The 27991-nt window shown below is 39.6% G+C and overlaps 1 protein-coding gene and 1 pseudogene across 1 annotated transcript; both read left to right on the forward strand.

Moving 5' to 3' along the window:
• Window positions 1-4315: 4315 nt before the first annotated feature.
• On the forward strand, window positions 4316-5248 carry LOC130679245 (olfactory receptor 8S1-like). Its single transcript, XM_057487871.1, has one exon. The coding sequence runs from the start codon at window positions 4316-4318 to the stop codon at window positions 5246-5248; it is 933 nt and encodes a 310-aa protein (XP_057343854.1).
• A 16131-nt stretch (window positions 5249-21379) lies between these two features.
• Window positions 21380-22314, forward strand: LOC130678969 (olfactory receptor 8S1-like; annotated as a pseudogene).
• Window positions 22315-27991: the final 5677 nt, after the last annotated feature.

Below are 27991 nucleotides of genomic sequence, written 5' to 3' on the forward strand. Positions count from 1 at the left end.
TACTGACTTTTCAAACTGGCAATTCAGACAAGTTACATAACATCTGATACTCAATTTTCTCTTCTGTAAAATCTATTCAGCAAGTTCCTCTCCCATTTCTTCGACCACCTCGTCACATGCAGAGACAAAGAAATAAACACATACAGACATGCTCACGTACTGGTTCTTGAACACATGCTCATGTCTACACATTTAAATCTTGTCCCAGAGATAAAATAGGCAATGTATGTGAAATTATCATGTGAAAAAGCTAAAGAAAGGCAAAAGTAATACCATTAAGCAGTTATGCACCTTGGGTGGGTCTTGAATAGGGGTAAAATTCTGAAGGATGCAGAAAAGAAGACAAATTTGGAACATTCAGTCTAGGCAGTCCACCACAATATACAATGTATACTGAAAATAGTTGAGCACTGTTTCAGCTAAGAGAAAGAGACTAAATTAGGTCATCGTCCAATTTGGAAATATATGTTAATGTTTCCAGAAATCTCTGAGATAGAATATCCACCAAAGAGTTATCACACTGATGTTGACCCAAGGTTAAGGGTTGAAGTAGATCATTAACACAGGAAGAAAGGATTCTAAAGAATGAGTGAAGGCACATATGAAGGCTAAATTAGTTGGGATCCTGCATTCTCTTAATTGAGTTGCTCCATAGAGTTTTCACTTTTGTTGCTGTTTTTAGTAAGTGTTTTACTGAAACAAAATTTACATAAGACAAAAGTAACTATTTTTAATTGGATAGCTTTTATTACTAATGTTGTTCAATAACCATTTGTCAGTTTCAAAACATTACCATCACTTCGAAGTAACACCTGAGACCACTGAGCATTTACACTCCAACTTCCACTGACCCTGGCAACCACCAATCTCTGTTTGTCTCTACGGATTTTATCTGTATTATCTATTCTGGATATTTCAAATAAATGGAATCATACAATACATGACTTCCCTGTCTGTCTTCTTTCACTTAGCCTAATGTTAGGAGTTTCATCCTCATTGAAGCATGTATCAATACTTCATTCCATTTTATGACTGAATATATTCCACTGTGTGTAATACAACAATTTGTTAATCCATTTATCTGTTGATGGGCATTTGGGCTATTTCCACCTTAAAATTGTTTTGAATAATATTGCTATGAGCGTGGGTGTTTGAGTACCTGTTTTCAATACTTTCGTTATATACCCAGGAGTGGAGTGCAGGGCTATGGTAATTCTGTTTAACTTTTTGAAGATCATCAAACTGTATTCAACAATGGCTGTATCATTTTGCATTTCTAACAGCAATGTTCAAGGATTCCAATTTCTCCACATTCATGTCAAAACTTGTTACTTATTGGGTTTCAGTTAATTACTCTTACAGCCACCTCAGTGGATGTAAAGCAGTACCTCATTATCGTTTCTGGTTTACATTTTCCAAATGACTCTGTATATTGAGTGTCTTTTAATGTTCTTTTTGGCAATCTTGTGTATTTTCTTTGGAAAATGTCTGTGACTTTTGCCCTTTTCCTAATTGGATACTTTGCATTTTCTTGTTGAACTGTCAGTTATTTCTGGATAGCAGATGCTTATCAGACATACAATTTGCAAATATTCTGTAGATTGTCTTTTCATTTTGATAGTGTTCTTTGATGCACAAAACTTTTTAATTTTGATGAACTCAATGTTATCTACTTTTCTTTTGTCATTCATGTTCTTGGTGACATATCAAAGAAACCATTACCAAATGCGAGAATGTGATAAACTATGTTTCTTCTAAGAGTTTTATGGTTTTAGCTTCCATATTTAGGTTGTTGATTTATTTTGAGTTAATTTTCAATATGATATGAGATTGGGGGTCAAATTCAGTCTTTTGTACACAGACTTCCACTTGTCTCAGCACCATTTTTTGTAGAGACACTTCTTCCTTTATTGAATGGTCTAAGTACGAGTGATTAGCCATAGTTGTATGGGTTTATTTCTGGACTTTCAGCTTTATTCTTTGGTCTATATGTTTATCCTGATGTCAGTACTACACTGTTTTCTATTAACATAGCTTTGTAGTAAGTTTTGACATCTGCAAGTGCAAGCCCTCCAGCTGAGTTATTCTTCTTCAAGCTTGTTTTGGCTATTCATGATCCCTTCTAATGCTATATGAATTTGAGGGTCAGATTTTTCGTTCATGCAAAAAAAACATTGGGTATTTTGTGTATTGATTGGGTAGTTTGAACATCTTATCAATATTGTCTTTCAATCCATGAATATGGAATATCTTTCCATTTATTTAGATCTTTCATTTTTTCAGGAATATTTTATAATTTTCAGAGTTCAAATCTTCCATTTCCTTAAGTTTTTCATAAATATTTTACTTTAGTGGATACTTTTTTTTAATTGTGCTCTTGATTTACTTTTCAAATTGTTCATTGATTATTTATGAAATACAACTGATTCTTACATTTGCTCTTACTCTTTGCTGAACTTTGCTGCAATGTTGCTGAAAAATTTGTTAGCTCTAGCAATTTTGTGTTTGTTCATTGGGATTTTCTATTTATAAAATCATGTCATTTGTTAATAGAAGTTTCTTTTTCTTTCCAATTTGAATGCCTTTCCATCTTTTTCTTGTCTTATTTCTCTAACTAGAACTTACAGTACAATGACTAGACATCATTGTCTTGTTCCAATTCTTATGGGTTAAGCTTTCACTCTTTCACCATTATGAAGTATTGCCCATTATGAAGACTACTATGCAAACTGCATTTTTCTTTTCCTAAATGCTCTTTGCCATGTTGAGCAATTTCCCTTTGTTCCTAGTTTTCTAAGTGTTTCGTAACATAAAAGATCTTTGAATCCTTTGTCTTGACAACTGAGATGATGAGCTATTTTTTTCTTTGTTGTACATATATTGTGTATTACATTTACTAATTTTCTTAGATTGAATCACACTTTTACTCCTGGATTAAATCCTACTTGTTTATGGAGTAAAAATCTTCCGATATACTGTTGGATTTGTTTTGCCAGTATTCTCTTGGAGCTTTTTACATCCATATTCATAAAGGATATTTGTAATTTTCTTATCTTGTGCTGTTTTTAAATTTTTTTATATTAAGGTAATGGTGACATCACTATATATCTCAATAAAGCTGGAGGTGGGATGGTCTTGTCTAGTGAGAACAATGTCTAGGCTGCCTTATAAACAGTTTATGTCAACTAACTTTTGTCCTTTGAATGGGCCATACTTTCTTGTTTATATCTCTTGTAATATTTTGTTGAACACTACACATTTAACTATTGTGATGTGGTGACTCTGGAAATTAGATTCTCCTCCTTTTCTGTTTTTATATTTGAAAGCTATAGTCCTCTTATTTAGTGATTTCTCCAAACTATTTTTGCAAAGATTATATATTGTGCTATGTGCTTATTGAAGTCTCTTTTCATTGAGCTTGAATTCAACCAATGTTTTGCCAGAGATTTCCTTGATTTCCTGAGCTAAAAATTATTTTAATTTTGAAACACCCCTCCAGGTCTTCGCAAACTGGATCTGTGCTGAGGTACTCAACCTAACATTTTCCCAGAGTGTTTACAATTCTGCCTTCGACTTCACTTCCTGCCTGCACTGAAACTAAAAATCAGCCAGAAGTGAAAATGTAAAATCTTCTTGGGTCTTCTCTGAGCAAGAGAGGAACTGGGCTACTGTGTAGCTTTCTAAATTCCCTAGTACACCCAGGCACTGTTGAGCACTCTAATTCCCCAAAGAAACTCTCTCCCTAGCTTTGCCTTCCAGGCTGTACATGGTCTATTATATGTTTCAGCCATAATCTTTTGCCCAAGGCAGCTATAGGTTTTTGTTAGCCTTATGATGTTTTCAAACAATGTGTGCCACATTTGATCCCTGAGTGATTTTCGTGTTATGTGAAAATGAAACAAAGTATCTTGCATAAGTCCTTCAGGAGTCCCCAGACAAATTAGAACAGCAAACACAATAATTTGTGAATAAGGTCCGCTCTGCTCCCTCGAGATCTGGGACCAGGGTTCTGTACTAGGAACTTGGACTGTCATCTTCAATACGGCCACAGACACTGGAAACGGGTAGGCAAGGAAAAATAAAAATTACACAAAGCTATGCTACTGTTTTTAAGTTGCACTTTTCTTTATTGAGTGTTCACTTGGTTACTATAAACCTTTGACTGTTTCCCAGAAAACCTACAAAGTTGGTTCTTTACTGTCTGTTGTTTTTTGATGTTTCTATAAAGGAACAGGAGCTTGGAGCTCCACACTACATCACTTTGCTGAAGTCATTCTCTGTTCCACTTTTTATTTCTATTCTACAGTCTCTCCAAATGGCCTTGGTGAACCATAGTGCCATCACTGAGTTCATCCTCCTTGGACTGTCTGCACACCCCCACGTCCAGGCCATGCTCTTTGTGCTGTTCCTAGTGATTTACCTCCTGACTTTGATGGGAAACCTCAAGATGCTGCTGGTGATCAGGACTGATTCTCACCTCCACACACCCATGTACTTCTTCCTGAGTCACCTCTCTTTCCTGGATCTTTGCTACTCCTCAGTCACTATGCCCAAGCTGCTGGAAAACCTGCTGTCTCAGAAGAAAACCATCTCTGTGGGAGGCTGTCTGGCTCAGGTCTTCTTTGTGTTTGTCACTGGGGGCACTGAAGGCTGCCTGCTCTCAGTAATGTCCTATGACCGCTATGTTGCCATCTGCCACTCTCTGCACTACGGACATATCATGACCAACCGGCTCTGTAATAGTCTGGTGTGTGAATGCTGGGGCCTGAGCTTTCTAGATGCATTCATCAACAACCTACTGGCTATAAGTTTGGACTTCTGTGAGGATCAGTATATCCCCCACTACAGCTGTGAGCTGCACTCTCTCTTCCCTCTGTCCTGCTCTGATGTCTCCACCAGTTTTACAGTTTTACTGTGTTCCAGTGTCCTGCATGGGCTTGGAACCTGTTTGTTGATCATATTCCCCTACGCCCTTATTGCCTCCACCATCCTGAGTATCAGATCCTCCTCAGGTAGAGGCAAAGCCTTCTCCACCTGCTCCTCTCACCTCACTGCAATCCTCCTGTTTTACTGCTCAGGTTTACTTCGCTATCTCATGCAAACCTCAGGTTCACCACTGGAGTTGATTGTGTCTGTACAATACAGTGTGGTCACTCCCTTACTGAATTCCCTGATCTACAGCTTGAAGAACAAGGAGGTGAAAGCAGCTCTGAGAAGAACCTTTAGAAAATATCTCCAATATAGGTGACCAGACACAGAAGATGATGGGGGTTTACTACAACATGATCTATTGTTAGCTAACACTAAGAGCACTTTCTGAATGTCATGATGTTGGAGTAAGAAAATTTTCATAGCAATTCGCGTAGGTATTTGGGGATCAGGTTGAGAAAGGTGGAACAAATTCACTCTGGCTTAGAAGCAAACAAAACATCAAATGATTGTATTAATCCAGCCATTTTCCTTGAATCTTCTTTTTGCAACTTTGATGGGGCTTGATCCTAACCTATTTCCCTTTGCTATGCAGTTCATTGAACTACATGGAATAAAGTCACGTAACCATCACAGAAGGGAGCATAAAACAAACCTATTGCATCTTCAATCCGGGGAAGATTCAACAACTGGGGGACGGATGGACAGTATTGTCAAGTATTTGGACTTGGAGAGTCCCAGGCCTAAGAAAGGTGGGAGCATCCAAAGGGAAATAAGCCAGCCCAAGTGTAGGAGGATCCACCATGGATTCACCAGATGCAAGTTTCTAAAATCTAATGGAAAGTGACACAAGGAAATATCAAGACTACTTCATAAGGCAGACAATTTAGTAGAAAAGCAGTTTGCAATCTCAGCTACATGCTAAGAACTAGAGCAGGATACGTAGTTTGAGGAGGAAAGGGGGAGGATTGGTGAAAAACAAGAGTCAGAGAGGAGGAGAACACAGTGAGAATTCCAGACCAGCTGGGAAATGCAAATTACTGGTTAACTTAAGTATAGTGTGTATCTGATCTGGCCAAAACAATGACTCCTTGGGGCTACAGTGAAGGATGGAAGTTTTCTCTAAAATTCCACATAATAGATCATTCCTGGAGATCTAAAATACAGTAGAATGATTGTAGACAAACATCAAACTTGCTGAGACTATATCTTGAGATTTCCTACCACAAAAAAAGAAATTATAATTATGTGCCATGATAGAGATGTAACTAATCCTATAATGGCAGCCACACTGCAATATACAAATGTATCAATTCAACATGTTATAAACGTGTACTCCATACACTTCCACAAAGACGCATGTCAATTATATATCAATTTAAAATTTTCAAATAAAAATAAAAAGGTTTTAAGGGAAAAATGTCACATAAGCTGAGTACCTTCTCACTGTGGTCCAACACTCAGCCCCAGAGATGAGGATGCTTCCATGAGGATGTGAAGCTGGAACCTGTGATTGTGCTGTAAGCTGCTCTTTGCCACACTTGTATAGCATGAGCTTTCACAGGGGCAGCCAATGCAAATTGGATAATTGCATAAGTAACTGTTTCTGATTTTTAAAATATATTTAAACATCAAAATGTTCATCTCAGTTCTGTTAAAAGATACAGATCCCTGTGATATGGGAAAATAAGCTGTCAGGTGAAACAAGTCTCACTATACACCTTCTTAATAATTCCCAACAAGGTCTCTCCCCAGTAAGTGGGCAATAGAAAAGACTTCCCAGCTTGCCTACTTTCAAAACCCACAAGACTCCAAGGTTTACAGCTAAAGCTTCAACCTTAAAGTTCTACAGCCTGTATCTTGAGAATCCTGTAGGAATTCCATAAGCTTCACTCTTCTACTTAGTGAGTTTAAAGTTTGGCTTCAGACCTTAGGGAATATAGCTTTCTGGCTCTTCTGAGTTACACCAGCTTTATTAGCCTACCTGGTCCCCTTAAGCTAGATTATATCTGAAAGTTACTTGCTTCACTGATATTGTTTGCCCATATATAGAGTCACAAAAGCAGGTAAATGAAAGGTAGCCTCTGTGTTGGGATGGGGATGATCTGAGAGAAGTCTCTCTGTGCTCTTTCTAGAATCAGACTATTTCCCACTGGATTTACTTGTGACAGTAGCAGGACAAAGGCACAATTCAGATGATAAGTGTCTCAGATGGTTATTTTTCCTTTCTCACTGAGACTTGTAAACAGAAAAATTTAACATGCTTTCTGAAATTTATTTATAGAAATATTGGTTCCCCTGTACATCATGATCACCTGACGAAAATGAATTCTTCTATCATGGTAAGAATTGAGCCAAAAGATGACTTTTTGCAAGAAAATCTCAGACCTCCATGATTTTTCTAAAGGTTCCCCTCATTCCCACATGGAGACTTCCAATTTCTGCTTAATTCCGCCCACATAGCCTTCAGTGCCTCCCTGTCTCAGGCACCTCCTTTCACCTTGAGTTCTCTCACCATCTTCTCCTTGTGCTGTAGACTGAGTTCCAGACACTAAGAAATTTATGGTTGTTTCTGTCCCTGGAGGCTCTTGTCCTCAGTTGTTTTCAGCATCTACTAAATAAACTCTCTCTATGCTCTTCAGTATTGCATGTGCACTGGGTGTGGAAACTGCACTGATCTGGGAAACTGACACCAGAAGCGAAGAGCTTCACAGTCTAGGAAGGAGTGGGGAAAAAGCAAATCACAGTATAAAGAGACAAGTGGACTGAGATCCTCCTCCTTCTCTAAATATGTAAATAGATCCTAAATACCTGTAGTAAAAACTTTACTTTTCTGTTACTAAGCACCCCATCAGCTCTGGTCATAAACAATATTAGTTGTTAAAGGAGAAAAGGAGGAGCAGGATCCAGAGAAGATTCTAAAGGAAATACTGATGTCTGCGAACTTTGCCTTCCATGCACTCAAACCACAAATATTGTGATCCTTCTTCCCTTTTCAGGTGGCCTAGGGACATCAAAGGCCTTTATCCTCATCTAAGTTTCTTATATCACCAATAATAGTTTCCAGACCATCTGCCTTTCAGCACTAGATCTATCTCTCCTCTAGTCTTCAATAATCTATCCAGTCGTTTATGTAACTAACTAAAATTTTCTGTGTGATTGCACTGAGTAGATAAATTTTGAAACTTTTCTTCTTAGAATATCTTCTTGGAAATGATATAAGATCATTGGATATAAACAAGGTAATCATTTATAATGACACTGATATTCATTGCCTCTCAGAATTCACTGAATTTTAAGTTTGGGAAAATGTTAATTTAGGTAAAATGAATTCACATTATATAGCAGTATAAACTTGAGCCAAAAGTCATAAGATGGAAGGTGATAACTAACTGTGATTATTTTGTAAATGACCCAGAAAATGCAATTACTTGCTGTACTCCTCTTTAAGGTGATACATGACATGAACATATACAGGAAACCAAGAGGTGACCTACCTGAGAAGAGCTCAAAGCACAGCTACCCAGGCAAATTGTGAAATGACATGTTTGGTTAAGAGCTTCACCCTCGCCTCTACTTTCTTCTTACCCTCTGCTCTTCTCCATATAAGCACCCACACTTATTTCTCTCCACCTCTTTCTGAATTTCAAAATGCCGTTCAACTTCAATTGAACTGCCTCTGGTTCCCTCTCAAGGTAGGTGAGGAGAATTTGAAATTAGTGCTTATTTTTCACTGCAAGGTTGAAATAAGCCCAATTTTCAGTTGGTCACAGTCAGAGGATCTACTTTGGGAGCCAGGGGAGTAAACCACGGACTCTTACAAGGTTGGCTTTCACCGGCCCTGCTGACAGGCTGTATGGACTGTCAGCACAGAAGAGAGGTTTTCGAGCATTGGATCTCTAACACACCGTTTCCACAAAATCCTTTGGATGTGCTGGAGTCTCCTTTGGCTGAATACTGGAAACTAAAAGGGGGTGTAGGCAGGTCTGCACTTTTAGTAAATGTGGACAAACTAGAGAGCAAATATAGGTCAAATGTGTGACCAAAATCAGATAGTAAATTACAATTTTGAGAAATTTTCCAGTTGAAGTGAATAGACTAAATTGACTGTTTTTACTGAAGAATACAAATAATTGTTTATTTCAACAAGATTTTACAAACTCAAAGACAAGAAAATTGACTTTCCATCTGGTCAATCATCTTTGCTGCACAATCTGAATCAATTTGGGCCAGCAAACTGGGCTTTGAAGTACTCACCAGGTAGAGAAGTAATTCAAATATGGGATTTGATTAAGGGTGGGAGTATGGAAACTTGCATAAATAAGAAATAAGAAGAGAAAGGAAAGTTATTAATACATGGGCTGGACCAGCAGGAATGGAATCTATTATAGTAAAATCCTTGGGCAAGAACAGCCTGAAACTGGTGAAATTTCCCTGGGGGAAAGCTGGGGAATTCAGAGTCAGTTGAGAGTTCTGGCCGACAGGTCAGGATGACTATAAGCAGTTACCACACCAAGAAGGAGGGTTCAACTGCTTTTTGACAAAAGCACCAAGAACACACAGTAGGAAAGGGTAGTGATAAATAGTGTTGGAACTGAAAAGCCTCATGCAAAAAGTGAAACTAGACCCTATCTTACACCACTCACAAAAGTTAACTTAAAATGGATTAAGGGCATAAACATAAGACTTGAAACCTTAAAACTCACAGAAGAAAACACAGGAAGAAAGCTCTTTGATCCAAATGACTTTTTGAATATGACACCTAAAGCACAAATAAATAAAAGCAAAAATAAATAAATGGGACTATCAAACTTGAAGTCTTCTGCACATCAGAAGAAACAATAACAAAGAAGAAAAGGCAACCTACAGAGTTGGGGTAAATATTTCTTTTCAAGCCATATATATAACATAGGGTTAATGTTCAGACTATATAAGGAACTCATCCAACTCAAAAAGATACAAAATCCAAATTAAAAAATGAGCAAATCACCTAAACAGACATTTTTCCATGGAAGACATCCAAATGGCCAACAGGTACATGAAAAGATGCTCAACATCACCAATCATGAATGGAAATGCAAATGAAAATCATGGTGAAATATCACCTCACAGAGTGATATTTTGGCCGCTATCCAAAAGACAAGAAATAAGAAGTGTTGGTGAGAGTGTGGAGAAGAGGGAACTCTTTTACAGTGTTGGTGGGAATATGATTGGTACAGCAAACATGGAAAATAATATGGAGGTTCCTCAATAAAATAGAAATATAACTACCATATTATCCATAAATTCCACTTTGGGAATATATCCAAAGGAAATGAAATTAATATTTCAAAAAGATATCTACACTCCCATGTTCATTATAACATTATTCACAATAGCAAAAATGAAAACAACCTAAGTGTGCATCAGTGGATTAATGGATAAAGAAGGTGTGGTATGTATATATATATATATATATATATATATATATATATATATATATATATATATGCAGAGGAATATATGCCATGAGACAAAAGGAAACCTTGCCATTTGCAAACATGAATGAAACAAGAGGACATAATGCTTAGTGAAATTATCCAGAGAAAGACAATATTTTATGATCTCACTAATTTGTTGGGGGGGAGGCAAAAAGCCAAACTCAGAAACAGAGAGTAGAATGTTGGTTACCAGAGGCCGTGGAAGTGAGGGAGATGGGGAGATGCTGTCAAAGCCTTCAGTTATAAGATGAATAAGCTCTGGGTGGCTCATATAAAGCCTGGTGACTGTAGTTAACAATACTCTCTTGTACACTGGAAATTTGTTGAAACTTTGTAACTATGTGAGATGTTGGATGTGTTAATTAACCAGATCATGATAATCATTTCACAAAGTATATGTATGTCAAGTCATCACATTGTGTATTTTAAATATATAACATCTAATTTTCAATTATAACTCAATGAAGCTGAAAAGGTAAGAAGGAAGGAAGGAAGGAAGGAAGGAAGGAAGGAAGGAAGGAAGGAGGGAAGGAGGGAGGGAGCGGAAGGGAGGGGAGCTTAGAAGGAAAGGGAAGGGAAAGCAGCAGACACCCAGCAGTTCCCATCCAGGGTTTCCATGGAGGGCTGCCAGAAGCGATATCACCTAAGAAGTGATGTCACCCTGAAAGTGACATCACTGGATCCAGGCACAAGAAGGTGATATCACCGGAAGCAGAAGTGATGACAGCGGATATGAGATCAGTCCAGAAGTGACATCATTCCGAGCTGGTGTATATAAGTGGTGCTCAGAAAATAAACTGTGTCACTTGTCCACCAACAGCGGCCAGTGAACCTCCTGATCCCAGCTTTGGTTTCCATGTCTTTCTTATATACTTCTTTGTGTTTTCTTTAATCTCCTCATCCACTCCTCGCAGGTTCAGCTGGTTTGTGGAGCTGGTCTCCGCAGGTTTCCACTAAGATTTCAAAGACGATTTCTGAAAAAAAATTCCTAAAATTTGCAACAGCATGGATGGAGCTAGAGGGTATTATGCCCAGTGAAATAAGCCAGGCAGAGAAAGACAAATATCAAATGATTTCACTCATCTGTGAAGTATAAGAACAAAGAAAAAACTGAAGGCACAAAACAGCAGCAGACTCACAGAACCCACAAATGGACGAACAGTTACCAAAGGGAAAGGGACTGGGGAGAATGGGTGGGAAGGGAGGGATAAGGGGAAAAAGGGGCATTACGATTAGCAAACATAATATAGGGGGGAGCATGGGGAAGGCAGTATAGCACAGAGAAGACAAGTCGTGGCTCTACAGCATCTTATTATGCTGATGGACAGTGACTGTAAAGGGGTATGTGGTAGGGACTTGACAATGGGGGGAATCTAGTAACCACAATGTTATTGTTCATGTAAGTGTATATTAATGATACCAAAAAAATTACTTTTACATAAATTTTTTTAAAAAGCTACAGATAACAGAAGCCAGACACATTTAATATGATTTCATTTATATAAAGTTCAAGACAAAAAAATTAATGAGTGATGTGAGGATAGTGGCTGCCAATGGAAAATGGGTTTACAAGAAAGAAGCACATGGGAATATTCTAAGCTGCTGAACGTTTCTGCATCCTGATCTGTGTGGTGTGTACACATGTGTACATATTGGAAAAAATCCATTGAGCATGACCTTTAAGATGAAGGCACCTTACACACTTGAATTGCATATTTTATGTTACAATAAAGAGGAAAACTTAACCGAAAGATCCATTCCCAGGCACGTTTTCCCAGTTCCCATGAGTACAGATTTCCCTGTGGTACAGCTGGCATGGTAAATAATCCCCATCCTCCCAAAGCAGGCAGCACTCCCCCCGACCAACTGTGCTGAGACTGACCCCAGCTACTGGTCTAGACACCACCGGGGCAGGTAAGGGCGGGTGAGGGACACTTCACTGGACAGCTGCCTCTGGTGAGGCTTCTGCACGGCATCGAAAAGAGGGAAAAACTGCTATAATCTCACCAGCGTTGGTGGGCCAATTCTGTGGGCCCTGATGATTCAAGGATTCGGGAACTGAAGCATATCCACCCAGATGTACAAATCCCAAGTCTCATGGTCTCACTCCTTTCCTATTAAGACCCTAAATATGGCATATATTTGCTGAACTGTGAATTAAGCCTCCTTTTGAATTCAACTGCTCTAATAATCAGGTCCCAGGCCCTATTTTAAGCCCAGTCTACCTTTTGGTTACAGGAGAACTGTCGTCTCATAAATTCTCATAAAGGCCTTCTGGCTCTCACACCACACCCTAGCCTGGTAATTTTCTGACCCAAGCCTGTTGTTTCTTCCCCTTAGCACACCAACTACATTTCACAATGGCAAACCAGAGGCACACTTCTTTCAATTGCCATTGTGCCCACATCTCTCAATTGCTAAAGATGTCGCATATGCCAGTGCGTCCCCCTCTGCCCGTATCTCACCCCAATCTACCGCGGGTGAGAGCTGTGCAGCTGTGATGCGGGAACAAGGTGGGCAACAGTACCTGAGAGGCCTCAGGAAAGCGGTCCAGAGACTGACGTTTTGAAGCTGGGCCCGTGAGCATTTGCTGGATAGGTTCCATCAACAGCTGCTACACTATGAAATGAAGTGTGAGAATGATGAATGTATAAAAATCCCAGGGAACATTCAGTCCAATATCAAGCACAAACAAATAATGTATTTAAGAAAGTGAATAAGCATAGTAAAATGGTAAAGGTTTCCTCGATCAACAAGGAAAATAAGGCAACTGGCATGTACACCAAGGAATGTAAAGCAAAGAAGAGGACCTGGTAGGCTTTCCTGCTACTGAAAGAGGGAATGGAGGGCTAAGGACGAGTTTGGCCTGGCAGACTACATGCAGATCCCTTCATCCACCATACTCTTTGGAGGCGGGCGGTATCCAGGGACTCCGGCGTTCCCTGCTGCCTGACTGCTCCTCTCCTGCCTGCGAGGCCCATGCATTTTGTGCAGCCTGAGGTGAGTCTGTGCTGCCTCCTGAAGGAGCGCCTCGCTCGGCGTAACTGTGGAGGGGGCCAAGGTGAAGCATGTTAATAGAGGGATTTTTCAGGGTATTAAAACTTAACCCCTTTCTTCCCTGTGACCTGAAGAAAGCCTGAAATTATACACAAACGACATAACAGCCATTCTAGGAGTCAACAAGAGAGTAGACCTTTTCTGCAGCCCAGTGCAATGAATTAACTAAGTTAATAGTGTTGGCACTTCTTCCAATAACACTTGGGGACAAACTCTTACATTCTTGCCATAAAGTACAGAATAATGCTTTCTAACTCAACAATCATCTTCAGTCACCCTTTAACATATACGGCAAGACCTTTACAACAAGTTAAAACACTGTTCACTGGTTCTCCTTTTGCAAAAATAAAAGCCCAGGTCCAGCCCACAGGCAACAATGTCCTGGGGCCTGATTACCTTAGAAGTGCTTCCTTTCCTGGCCTCCCAAAAATCCTGTCTGATGGTGGAGAATGTAAAATTTCCATAAGGAAGGTATTTTGGGGTGACAAACTGGTTGCTAAGTGGTGAGTTTGCAGTATTTCATGAGAAAACAACAAATTTTGTATTAAAGAATGAAGGTAACGAGAGATGCGCAGGCTACAGCCTTCAAGCCACTCTCTGACTCCCTCAGGAGTGACCAGACAGGAAATGGAGTGCGTTTGGAGAAAGGTGCCAAGTTTTATGGTAATGCTGAGTGTGGGAAGGGAAGGGAAGGAGAGTAGATCACGGTCCCACCTCTGTCCGTGTCTTCCTATGTACAATACCAGTGATTGTGGGCACAGAATTCAGTGGCTTTTACAAACCAGGCTTTTCCACTGTAACTCTGATGTATTGGATTAGACCCAGACGTCAAGTGGTTGGAATAATCAATATTCCAAATTTACTAACCTTGATAGCTTTTCTCTACACCCAGAAAGCATCAATCAAACCCCAGGAGTTAAGGTGAACAGTGGAAAGGCTGAGGTAACCTGACTACCAATGGTGAGCTTTCTCTTGCCCCAACCGTTGGTGAGCCTATCCCCACTGAATCTCTACTGCCAACATCCCCTGTGAGTCCTGACATCTTGTCAGCTTGTTCAGAGCAAGGCAAAAATCTCCTCACCCATATGCACATTTTGATCTGCTGCAGTTTCACCTACTTCCATGCATCATTTAAGAGGGGTGGGTGGTCAGGGGCTCTCCGCTGTGCTCCCCCACAGAACTGGGATACCATTGAGGCCACATACATACCAACCTCTTAGACCCACTTACTTGGCTATTGCTACTCTACCGCTCAGGAGGGAGGCTGGATCCAGGCTGGTATTGTAGCCATTCTGAGGCTCAGAGTCTGTCTGAGAAATGTCTTGGAAGCCAGACAAAGCTCCTTAGATGTTGAGAGGCCCCAAAACTTATGCTGAGAGGTCGTTCCACCACTTTATGTTTCTATTTATCTTTCCACTACTTTATACCAGTATTCAGTCAGGACCCTAGATTACTGAGCACCTTTTCAGGATCCAAAACATCTAGGACTTTCCTCCTCAAACACTTCCCAGTTCCAGAATAGCAACACTGTTGTCTCTTCTCCCATTGCCAGAAACATTAGCTCTTAACTTTAAGTGCATCCTTCCCATACCTACTAGCTGTGGCATGAGATTTACATGCTGAAAACTTCCAACTCCTATAACTTTATGATTAACAATTTTGTTTAAATTTCTAACACAAGTTTACTCCAGAAAGCATAATTGGAGGTTCAGTAGTACATATTAAAGCTCTTTGAGAGCTGCTGCAAAGTGCTACATAAACACAGAATAACTACTGTTAGAAAGACACTGACATAGTAACTTTAAAGCTTGAAAAAAATGAAGATTTGGAAAATTCACTCTTGGAAATATTAAAATGTCCTAGATATGAATAAGAAGCTGTAGGCATATATGAATGGTCTGGGAAGAGTAATAAATGAATTCAGATTCAGTGTTCTCTTATTTACTTTCTTAACCTCCTGACGGCACCTATTTTCCACCCAACACCTAACATACTTGAGATTATTTCCTCATCTTGACCTCTAAATCTCCCTTAAAAAACTCACCTGTCTTGGGACAATCTAAACTATCTATAACTATTTGCTAAAAGGGATTTTTTCCAATATCCTTTTTGATTTATGTGCCTTAAATTCAACATTCAAAACACAGAGGACAGTTTCACATATTGTTAAGTGTATTTAAAGAATATTTGGAAAATACATAGTATCTTTTTAAATTAAAAAACACCTATAATCCTACTACCAGAGAGTTATACTTACCATTTCCATGTATACTTTTTTCTACATATTGGATATTCTATCTGGGTTATTTTCTACATTTGTTGTCCAATTATATATGCAATTTAGTATCACTTAATAAAATATCCTCAAGGTCCATCCATGTAGTCACAATGGCAGGATTTTCTGCTTATTCATGGCAAAATAATATTTTTTATATACATAATAAAATATATATAAAATAGAATATGTATATCACATCGGCGTTATCCATTCATCCCTTGGCAAGAATGTAGGTTATTTCCATTCTTTGTCTATTGTGAATAATGCCACAATAAATATGGGAGTGCATATATATCTCTTTGAGATCCTGTCTTTATTTCCTTTGGGTGTATGCCCAGTAATGGAATTGCTGGATCGTATGGTAGTTCTGATTTTAGTTTTTCATGGAACCTGCATACTGTTTTCCATTGTGGCTGCACCAATTTACATTCTCACCAACAGTGTACAAGGGTTCCCTTGTCTCTACATTCTCACCCCCACTTGCTATCTTTTGCCTTCTTGAAAGCCATTCTAACAGCAGTGAGGTGATAACTCACTGCGGTTGAACATAGTGATGTTGAACATCTATTCATGTACTTGTTGGTCATTTGGATGTCCCCTTTGGAAAAATGTCCATTCAAGTCCTGTGCCCATTTTTTAGTCAGACTGTTTGGTATTTTTGTTACTGAGTTGTATGAGTTCTTTACATATTTTGGATTTTAACCCCTTATCTGATATCTGGTTAACAATAATTTTCTCCCATTCTGTTGATTGCCTTTTCATTTTGTCATTTGTTTCTTTTGCTGTGCAGATGCTTTTAAATTTGATGTAGCCCCATTTATTGATTTTGGCTTTTGTTGTTTGCCCTTGAGGTGTCAGATCCTAACATCATTACCAAGACCAATGTCAAGGAGCTTCTTCCCTCCATTTTCTTCTAGTAGTTTTGTGGTATCATTTCTTAAGTTTAAGTATTTTATCCATTTCAAATTAATTTTTGTGAGTGGTATAAGATGGGGGTGCAGTCACATTGTTCTGCATGTATTCATCCAGTTTTGTTGCAGAGACCATCCTTTCTCCACTGGGGGCTCGTGGCTCCCTGGGCCAAGTTCAATTGACCGTATGTGCAGGGATTAAATATGGGCTCTATATTTTGTTACATTGGTCTGTGTTATCTATTTTTATGCCAGTTCCACACTGGTTTAATTATTATAGATTTGTAGTATCGTTTGAAATCAGGAAGGATGATGCTTCTGGCTTTGTTCTTCCTCAGGATTGCTTAGGCTATTTGGGGTCTTCTGTGATTCCATACAAATTTTAGGATATTTTTTTCTATTGCTGTGAAGAATGACATTGAATTTTGATAGAGGTTCCATTGAATCTGTAGATGGCTTTGAGTAGTATGAACATGTTAATATATTAATTCTTCCAAGACATGAATGTAGGATGTCTTCCAATTTGTTTGGTTCTTCTTTGATTTCTTTCAACATCTTATAGTTTTCATTGTACAGATCTTTCATTTCCTTGGTTGAATTTGTTCCTAGGTATTTTGTTGTTTTTGTTGCTATTATGAATGGGGTAGGTTTTTTTATTTCTTTTTCAGATTTCTCATTATTAGTACAGAGAAATGCAGAGAGTGAAATAGTGGTAACCAGTGGCTGGGGTTTGGGAGAAAAGGAGAGATGTTGTTTAAAGGTACAAATTGGCACTTAGTTGAAAAATAATTCCTGGAGATCTAATGCACAGAATAGTGAATATAGATAACAATATTGTATTATAATCATCAAACATGCTAAGAGACCAGATCTTAACCATTCTTATCACAAAAAAAGAAATCATTATGTATGATAGATGTGCTAACTATAGCTACAATTGCAATCATATTATAATATATATAATATACCAATACAACATATTAAAAACCTTAAATTTATACAATGTCATATGTCAAATATATTTCAATTAAAATTATTAATTTTAATTTTTTTAAAGTGACCTTGAGTTAATAATTGGGCACACCTCAGCTCCCTTGAGAACTTCTAAAGGACATTTTTAGCCCCAAGGAGCCATCAGGAAAATGTACCTTTTCCAGCAGATTATATTTCTAAACTCCCTTTCTTATTCTTTTTTTATCCTATACAAGCTTAATAGGAGTTCTTCTAGGTTTTAAATAATTGCTTTAATTCAGAAACTTGAAATGCTACTCTGGAGAGAAACCCCTGTGTCAGGAAGCTGAACTTTCTGGTTAACTGGAAACTGTGTGGTTAGTAAATCCAGAACTTGACTTCGGGCTGGGACATTAGGGATACAGGGCAGTGGCTCAGCTCTCCCTGGACACCCAACCCAGCTAATTGCTGCCTAAGAGCAGATGGCCTCCTGAATGGTTCTGGTACAGCGTTCTTTCTTTAAGCGACACTCTTAGAAGAGTCTTCAGAATCACAGAAGAAATAAATGAAGAGAAGGCACGTTGTTGCACCTGAGAACATGTGAGAGGTTTTTAAACTATTTGTCTGTATTTCTGCTTCTTTAGAGAAATTGTCTTGTCTTTCCGTATAGTGATGTGCAGTGCAGAATGACACCACTCTAACATCTACTAACAAAGAGAAAATGCCTCCTGATACACTGAGCTTCAGACTCCTGTGACACATGCTCGCTTAACCGGGAGACTCTACCGTGACTTTTCAACCCATGATGGGAAAGGGAAATCAAAATTGACCACTCCAGAAAAATCGACAACATGGTAAAGTCTTCCCTGATTCCTTTCTATTCCCTCTTTTTCTTCATAGAAAGATCTGCATTTATGTTCTAATCAGCTGACCATCTTCTCCATTTCCCAACCTTTGCCACTTCATCATTCATTCCATTTATTGTCAAGCCTCAGGCTCCCACTCTCTCCTCCCTGTCCCCTGATCTGGGGATGAAATCTTCCCACTCCCTGCATGTCATCTCCTGCCTGGATGGGGCCCAGAAATTGGCTCCTCCAAATGTTCCATTAACCCCAGCTGCCTGGGATGTTTTCTCAGAATGGCCCCTCTTCCTGCCTGTATAACCCTAAGGACAAGCACATCGTATCGCCTGACCTTAAATCATCTCATGCTTTAGGATCCCAAAACATATCAGAAAACTGACAGCTGGAATGAAAAGAAGACTTTAGAGATAAATATTGAGCCATTGAAGCAACTCACTCCTCTACCTGCCCACAACTCCAATAGGAAATTGAAGTAAATATTTCATGCTTTTTAAACCACCTGCAGATAGCCACTACTAAGTGAATATTATAGGAGGGAGTACAGGAAGGAACAGCTTTGATAATAATTCAGTTGGATCAGGTTTGTGCTGGTTCGCTCCTTTGCCAGCACTGGTATCCTCCTCACCAGTTTAGATCCTGCCCCCATGAGTCCAGGGTCTGAATGTTGTTCCAGGATCCCTCAAGCCACCTTGAAGGCTGACCTATGACACAGTTTATTTGTTTATTCATTTATTCATTCCAATCATAGCTTTTAACAAAGAGTGTGGGCAAGAATTTTCTAGGGCACTTCTGAATCCTCCTATCACATCTTTTATCCTTTGCTGAAATCAACTACCACTTCATTCATTTGTATTCCCTGGTCTCACTCATGTGAAAATCTGACATCAGACTCTCACACGTCAGGAAGAAATGAAGCCAATGGCTTCCATTTCAATTAGGGATGAGAGCTGAGATTCATTTTCCTGACAAGGTGACCTAAACGAATTACAATGCTTTACCATTTTTCACTCTAAAAATTCTGTCCCCTCCGTTTAAAGTGATGTTTAGGATGGGGAAGGAGGGTCCTTTCTCTGTAAATCACAGTAAGTTGCTCACTCGGGCACCCAAAATGTGAATATAGGACCGCAGAGAAAAAAAGATCCTCTAGAAAAACTACACTCAGAAATATGAGATTCCAGAAATAGTCTCACTTAACCTGAGACCCACGGCTGCCCTGAAAATGGTGGCCAGGCCTCCTTGTGAGTGAAAGTGGAGAGAAGAAACAACATATATCATAAAATATCCAAGTAATTTAAATACATGAAAACATCTAAATTTTGTAAGAATGAGTCCAATTTATTGTTTCACTTTGCTTGTGTACACTCCATGTGTAACGTTTTCTTTCAAAAGTATTTACAAATTTGTTTATGCAGGAACCTCATAATCTCTCCAACTGTTTCTGCTCCATTGTCACTGGAAGTAAGCCAACACCCTGCAGGTACACAAAGGTGAGCATTTGTCTTCTTGCCCCAGCACACAGGTAAACTACACTGGCGTCTAAGATGGGCCTAAGCTTTGGCTGCTGAGTTTATTAACGGGATCAGAACTTAAGTTTCTCTTGATGAGTTAGCCTGGGGTCATGTTTTGCTGGCCAGGACTGATGGGCCACAAGGAGGTATTCTGTGATAAAGGAGTATTAAAACTTTTGTGAGTTCAGAAGTCACGTAGGGTCAGATTGTGAACTGCGGAACAAAAACAGAACACCGCTAAGTCATCTTAAATATCCATGCCCCTCAGGAAACTTCATATACAATAGTGGCTGACTACATGTGATTTTAACTACTTTTAAGATGTTGCTACTGTTAAGATGTGGTCTCTGTTCCCAATGAGCTTACAGTCTGGAGGGGCAAACAGAAATACACACTTAATATTGATGAGGAAAAAAATCATAATTCAGACTATGACATATGGCACCTGAGAACAGAAGCCCAGGGATTGAATAGAGGCTGTGGGTTAGAGGAGGGGAAGTCAGGACAAAGAACGTCAGAGCTGAGGTGGGTCAGGGGGCTCGTGCAAGTTCAGATCCATAGATTAAAGTGGAGAACTTTTGAGTGGAGAATCCTGTAAGCATAGGTAAAGAAACAAACAGACCTTTCTCGTACCGGAAGTGGCCAGTTTGGTTGAAAGGTAGGTCATGTGCAGACAAGGAAGAACTCTGGATGTCAGGTAGGAAAAGTGGTCTATGCACCAATGCATCTGGGCACTGAATTAGGAAAAGCCGTACAATTTATTTCCTTGGTTTCTACTGGTTGTCTACACGGCATTACAAAATCTCCCTGAATAGTGTATTTCTCACGAGTAAAGCACATATAAGATTGCCTGCCATGAAATCACATACAAAATTGTATATAAAATCAGTGGGAGAGAAGATATAGACACTGATAAAAAAAAACTACTCTGAAAACAAAACAAGTGCTATTAAAATTTGCTGTGCTGTTTAGAAAGTTAGAAGCCATTGGATGATTATAAACAAAAAGAGTAATTCTTGGGAAACAGGAAAGGAAAGAGAATGTGCTGCAAATATGTGTTATAATGTTTCCTAAAACCAAATGACTATAAGAATAAACTATAGTAAAATCCAGATGAAAATGAACTACCATGAATGTATAGGTGAGCCAGATGAATTTATTTCCCCAGTGACATTCCTGTAGAAAAGGAATGGGAATCCATAAGCGTGTGAAGACTGTAATCGAAGATAGCAACTGACAAACCATAACAAAACATCTTCCTCAGATTCAGTGAGAGTGACTTTGAGTGTTTCAGTACAGCCTCCAGACAGGGCAGGGGATGTGTGAGAAGAGGGGTGATGCTCTGAAGGGGACAGGTGATCTCATCCTGTTTCTATCTTATTCCAGGGAAACAATCTCACCAATGGCCTTGAGGAACCACAGCACCATCTCCGAGTTTGTTCTCACGGGGCTGTCTGACGACCCCCACGTCCAGGCCCTGCTCTTTGTGCTATTCCTGGGGATTTACCTCCTGACCCTGACCGGGAACTTGACGCTGCTGCTGCTGATCAGGGCCGATTCCCGCCTCCACACGCCCATGTACTTCTTCCTGAGCAATCTCTCATTCCTGGACCTCTGCTTCTCCTCTGTCACTGTGCCAAAGCTGCTGAAGGACCTGCTGTCAGAAGAGAAAACCGTATCAGTGGAGAGCTGCCCGGCCCAGGTCCTTTGTGTTTCTCACTGCAGGAAATGAAACCTACCTACTCTCAGTGTGGCCTATGACCGCTATGCCGCCATCTGCCACCCTCTGCTCTAGGCCAGGTGATGAGCAACCAGCTCTGTGTGAGGCTGCTGTGGGGCTCCTGGATCCTGGCCTCTCTCAGTGCACTTGTCGTAGTGCTCTTGGGTGTTGACCTCGACTTCTGTGATATCCACACCGTCCACCACTTCACCTGTGAGCTGCCCTCCCTCTTTCCTCTGTCTTGCTCTGATGTATCTATGAATGTCAGCATCTTGTCCTTCTCTACTGTACTACTTGGGCTTGGAAACTTCCTCCCAATCTTCTTTTCCTATGCCCGTATAATACGCAACATCCTGAGCATGAGCTCCACCACAGGCAGGAGCAAGGCCTTCTCCACCTGCTCCTCCCACCTCATTGCAGTGATCCTGTTCTTTGGCTCGGGTTTTACTCGTTACCTCCTGCCTCCCTCTGGTTCCTCCCTGGATTTGCTCTCTTCTCTGCAGTACAGTGTGATCACACCCATGCTGAATCCCCTCATCTACAGCCTCAAGAACAAGGAGGTAAAGACAGCTCTGAGAAGATCATTGGAGAAATATTTGCAATACCTTAGGTGGTGAACTAAGATGCATTTACTCAATAAAATTGCAAGATTAAATTTCCTCTTATGTTCACTCACCCTCCCATTCCACAGTGTCAAGTAGGGTGCACGAAAGATCCCGAGCTTCCCTGAGCACCCCAGTCTTTGTTCTTGCTTCTATAAATGTCAAGGTATTTACTTTAGACCTCCATTCTATTGATTGGAAAAGAATGTGGAGACATTCCTCAGTAAGTACATTGATGAGACAACAAAAAAATTATGGTGAAAAGGTGAGATACACAGATGATCTGATTTCTCAAAAACATAGAATAAAATTCACAAAAATGTCTACCGGACCACTTTAATAATAAAAGCTTCAGAAAGTCTGCCTGTATTTCATAAAAAATATTTAACATTAATCAATATTCAGAAACATGCTTCATGATAAAATCAGGTTGGAGGAATTGCAGTTAAAGTAAATAGCCACAGACAAATACAGTCACCCAGGTTACTTAACAGAACTACATAATTTCTCCCCAATACAGTAAGATGAGGGTAAGATATGAAATTTAAATTTTGGTTGTGGAAAGAAAAATCTACTGTCGACTGAAATCAGCACAACTCTTATACTTAAGAAGCATAGAGTTTATTCATAGTCTTACTGAGGGTTACAGCCAGTGAACTTACCTGGGAGGAGTTTTGGCGAAATGCTCCAAAGCCCCTTCATTTGGAAAATCTTAAATACTTTCCTAGACCGAGGATACATGCTGGAAAGAGGTTACATTTATCAATACATCAAGCAGTGTGGCTTGGACACATCTAGTTAGTGTCCTAAGAGATCATGCCACACCCATTCCAAAGCTATCTGTGTGAGGATGCAACGATAAAGGTCCCATTAGGTGGATGTGCTCATTTTCTCTTGGGGATGGAGAGGACACATATGACAGATTATTTTATCAATGCTGATAAGAAAATTCCTGATTGACTACATTTCTGGGAGGAGGTTGAAACTGCTATTAGGTTATTTGTTAGGTCAAGAAAGCCAAAGAAATGCCAGAGTCCAGACTGATGACAGCAAGATTTAATAGAAGACTTAGATGTAGCAAAGGGCTGATTCAGAGAGACTACAGCCCCAAAAAGAAAGTTTTGCGGTAATCTTTAGCCAAGCGCATTTCTCCAGGGATGTGGGCAGGATGCACGTGCAAGAATTTCCATCTCTTGGTTATCAGAACTCGAGCCCCATGGATGTTCTCAGGGTCTGGTCCAGGTGGTTTCCAGCTCCTCTCAAGGCCTGCCGTTACTCTAAGAATTAAACTGAAAATATCCAATTAGTTTTCTTGTTTCTGCCTTCTCGACAGTATTAAGCCCCAATTTGGTGACCTTGCCTAGCAGGAGTGACATCATGGTGGGCCTGTGTCTTTCTTTTTAACACTACAAATATTGACAATGATGTAATTATCTAACAGCAAAGTCTGAATATTCTATCTGAAATGAAAAATGATTAGTATTCCAAGAGACTTTTATGATATCCAATCTTATAATATTCATAAAATAAGTAGTTTCTATATGACAAAAATTGAATAAGCAATAATTGAACAAATGAAAAATATGTATTTTCCTGCTTTTGCAAGAGCAATATCAAATCCTCAGGATTCAACCTAACAATGAATAATGAATACCTAGAGCCCATATAAACAACACAGCAAAAATGAAGTAGATGACATAAAAGATACTTAAAAATTAATATAGGATATACTTATTAAGCGTGCATTCATGTTCAAGTTACAGAAAATGTGGTAAACATTAACAGAAATCAAAAGAAAAATCAGCATAGCCTGGAGGTAGATGTTTCCAGAGTCAGCTGAGCAGCTCAGGAGAAACCCCAGTGAGTCAGGTTCCTTCAGTCTGTGTGCTCTGCCATCCTCATTCACTGATTTCCTCCTCAGCCTGGTTGCCGTGTAAGCGTGACAGTTGGGGCATTCTTTTTTTTCATTTTGTATTGAAGGGCCTGACTTAAGCTTTGATTGCCAAGGCGCCCATCATGAAGAGGCATCCACTTTAAAGACTGAAATCTCCAAGACCCACCTTGCCAGCCACTCAACTACAGAAAGAGCCAGGCCGACACCCCACACTGAGGCTCCAGGTTTTTAGAGATCTTGGTTGATTTCAGTAACCAACCTTTTGGGACTTGTTTATTTTTTTCCTCCTCCCTCCTTTAAATTCCCTCTGTTCTGTTCTAAATTCACCAATAAAGAGTAAACCCTGGAAACCCTAGGCTCCCCACCCTCCATCACAATTAAAGAGACTACACCCTAACCCAACCTTCATGTGTGGCCCCAGGGTGCTGTGTAATTTCTAGTCTTGGAAGCAAAAAGAAAGTTTATTTTTTCAAAGTTTCCTGATGGTTGTTGCTGAAGGGCATCTTGCCCCCCCACAAGGGTCGTTCCAGCCTTAACCTTGGTTTGGGAAGGAGCGATGTCAGCAGGAAGCTCACGCCCCCACCCGCCCCTGCCTCCCCACGACCGCTAAGAACCCCCAGGCATTTCTAACCTGGCTTTATTCAGTTCTAGGTACCATGGTCTTAGACAACACAAACAGAACCGAAAGATGGGAAACTACCCCTTTTGCTGTTCTTGAATTTTATATAAATGAAACCATCCTAAATGCTTAAAATTTTTTTTTTTAAATAATTATTTTTTATTGAAGGGTAGTTGACACACAGTATTACATTACATGAGTTTCAAGTGTACAACACAGTGGTAGAACATTTATATACATAATTCTAGGTTCCAGCTATCACCCTACCAGGCTGTTACAATATCTTGACTATATTCCTTATGCTATACATTACATCCCGGTTACTAATTTATTTTACCATTGGAAGTCTGTCCTTCTTTTTTTTTTTTTTTTTTTTTTTTTTTTTGTGAGGGCATCTCTCATATTTATTGATCAAATGGTTGTTAACGACAATAAAATTCTGTATAGGGGAGTCAATGCTCAATGCACAATCATTATTCCACCCCAAGCCTAATTTTTGTCAGTCTCCAATCTTCTGAGGCATAACAAACAAGTTTTTACATGTAGAACAAATTCTTACATAATGAATAAGTTACATAGTGAACAGTACAAGGGCAGTCATCACAGAAACTTTCGGTTTTGCTCATGCATTGTGAACTATAAACAGTCAGTTCAAATATGAATACTCATTTGGTTTTTATACTTGATTTATATGTGGATACCACATTTCTCTCTTTATTATTATTATTTTTAATAAAATGCTGAAGTGGGAGGTAGATACAAGATAAAGGTAGAAAACATAGTTTAGTGTTGTAAGAGAGCACATGTAGATGATCAGGTGTGTGCCTGTAGACTATGTGTTAATCCAAGCTAGACCAGGGCAATAAAACATCCACGTATGCAGAAGATTTCTCTCAGAACGGGGTGGTGAGGTTCTAAGCCTCACCTCTGTTGATCCCCAATTTCTCACCTGATGGCCCCCCTGCGACTGTGCCTGTCTTTGGTTGTTCCTCCCTTGAGGAATCTTACCCGTCTCTGGCTAACCAGTCATCTTCCGGGGCCATACAGGGAAATGTGAAGTTGGTAAGTGAGAGAGAAGCCTTATTGTTTGAAAAAGTTAGCTTTTTACTTCTTTGCATATTTATGCCCTGTGGCTTCTATGCCCAGCATTTGTCTTGAGGTATCTTTACCACTTGGAAGAATTATGATACTCGGTCAATTTGATATGAGGCACGAATTCTATTTAAGGGTTGTAATTAGGAAGGAAGAAGAAAAGCTATAGAAGTAGCAGGCGGAAGAAAACATGGGAAGATTGATTATTTCTTTGATATATCTTCTTGTATAGTAACTTCAGCATGTATAGGTTTTAAGCTACTACTTAAATTGCGCACACACATTAACATAATAGGAGTATAGTTACATAACCAAAGCATATCTGTAATTACCAGCCATCTGCAGTGAAACCAAGAAAACCAGTTAGGCACCTTAGGCATTTGTGAAAACTTATCTATGATATGGTGGATATTGTCCAACTGAACTTGAACAGTCTGAGAGAAATCAGACAAATTAAAACAACCCATTCCTGGGGACTGTTCACATGCCATATGTTCTTTTAACAGTAAATAGTTTGTAGTTGTAAGACTTTGGAGCGCTACAATTTGCACTTCTCCAAATTCTTGGTTGAGTTCCAACAGTATAGATCCAGTCCAATTTTGTTGTTTTACTGTATGCACAGGCCAGCTTAGATATCTCCTTCCTCATTCCCATGGCAAGTCCAGGAACTGGTGGGATGAGTGCATCTACAGCTGTAGCAGTGCGTGGATCTTTGTTGGGGTTTTTTGATGATCATCTTCTGGCATGAGTCTTCCAGAGAGTGCAGATGTTGGAAGTTCTTTTTCATATCGTATCTTAGTTCATTTTCGGGGTAGCCCTATTAGGCTTTGATCCTCTGTATAAACACAAACAGACCCTTTGCCTACACTTTTATATGCCCTTTATACCCTTGTGTAGAACTCGTTGGAGGTTACCACACAGGAACTGCCCTTTTTTTTTTTTTTTTTTTTTTTTGCTATCACTAATCTACACTTACATGACGAATATTATGTTTACTAGGCTCTCCCCTATACCAGGTCTCCCCTATAAACACCTTTACAGTCACTGTCCATCAGCATAGCAAAATGTTGTAGAATCACTACTTGCCTTCTCTGTGTTGTACAGCCCTCCCTTTTCTCCTACCCCCCCATGCATGTTAATCTTAATACCCCCCTACTTCTCCCCCCCTTATCCCTCCCTACCCACCCATCCTCCCCAGTCCCTTTCCCTTTGGTACCTGTTAGTCCATTCTTGAGTTCTGTGATTCTGCTGCTGTTTTGTTCCTTCAGTTTTTCCTTTGTTCTTATATTCCACAGATAAGTGAAATCATTTGGTATTTCTCTTTCTCCACTTGGCTTGTTTCACTGAGCATAATACCCTCCAGCTCCATCCATGATGCTGCAAATGATTGGATTTGCCCTTTTCTTATGGCTGAGTAGTATTCCATTGTGTATATGTACCACATCTTCCTTATCCATTCATCTATTGATGGACATTTAGGTTGCTTCCAATTCTTGGCTATTGTAAATAGTGCTGCAATAAACATAGGGGTGCATCTGTCTTTCTCAAACTTGATTGCTGCGTTCTTAGGGTAAATTCCTAGGAGCGGAATTCCTGGGTCAAATGGTAAGTCTGTTTTGAGCATTTTGATGTACCTCCATACTGCTTTCCACAGTGGTTGAACTAACTTACATTCCCACCAGCAGTGTAGGAGGGTTCCCCTTTCTCCACAGCCTCGCCAACATTTGTTGTTGTTTGTCTTTTGGATGGCAGCCATCCTTACTGGTGTGAGGTGATACCTCATTGTAGTTTTAATTTGCATTTCTCTGATAATTAGCGATGTGGAGCATCTTTTCATGTGTCTGTTGGCCATCTGTATTTCTTTTTTGGAGAACTGTCTGTTCAGTTCCTCTGCCCATATTTTAATTGGGTTATTTGTTTTTTGTTTGTTGAGGCGTGAGAGCTCCTTATATATTCTGGACGTCAAACCTTTATCGGATGTGTCATTTTCACATATATTCTCCCATACTGTAGGGATCCTTCTTGTTCTATTGATGGTGTATTTTGCTGTACAGAAGCTTTTCAGCTTAATATAGTCCCACTTACTC

Source organism: Manis pentadactyla, chromosome 10 (genome assembly GCF_030020395.1).
Source record: "Manis pentadactyla isolate mManPen7 chromosome 10, mManPen7.hap1, whole genome shotgun sequence".
Taxonomy (NCBI): domain Eukaryota; kingdom Metazoa; phylum Chordata; class Mammalia; order Pholidota; family Manidae; genus Manis; species Manis pentadactyla.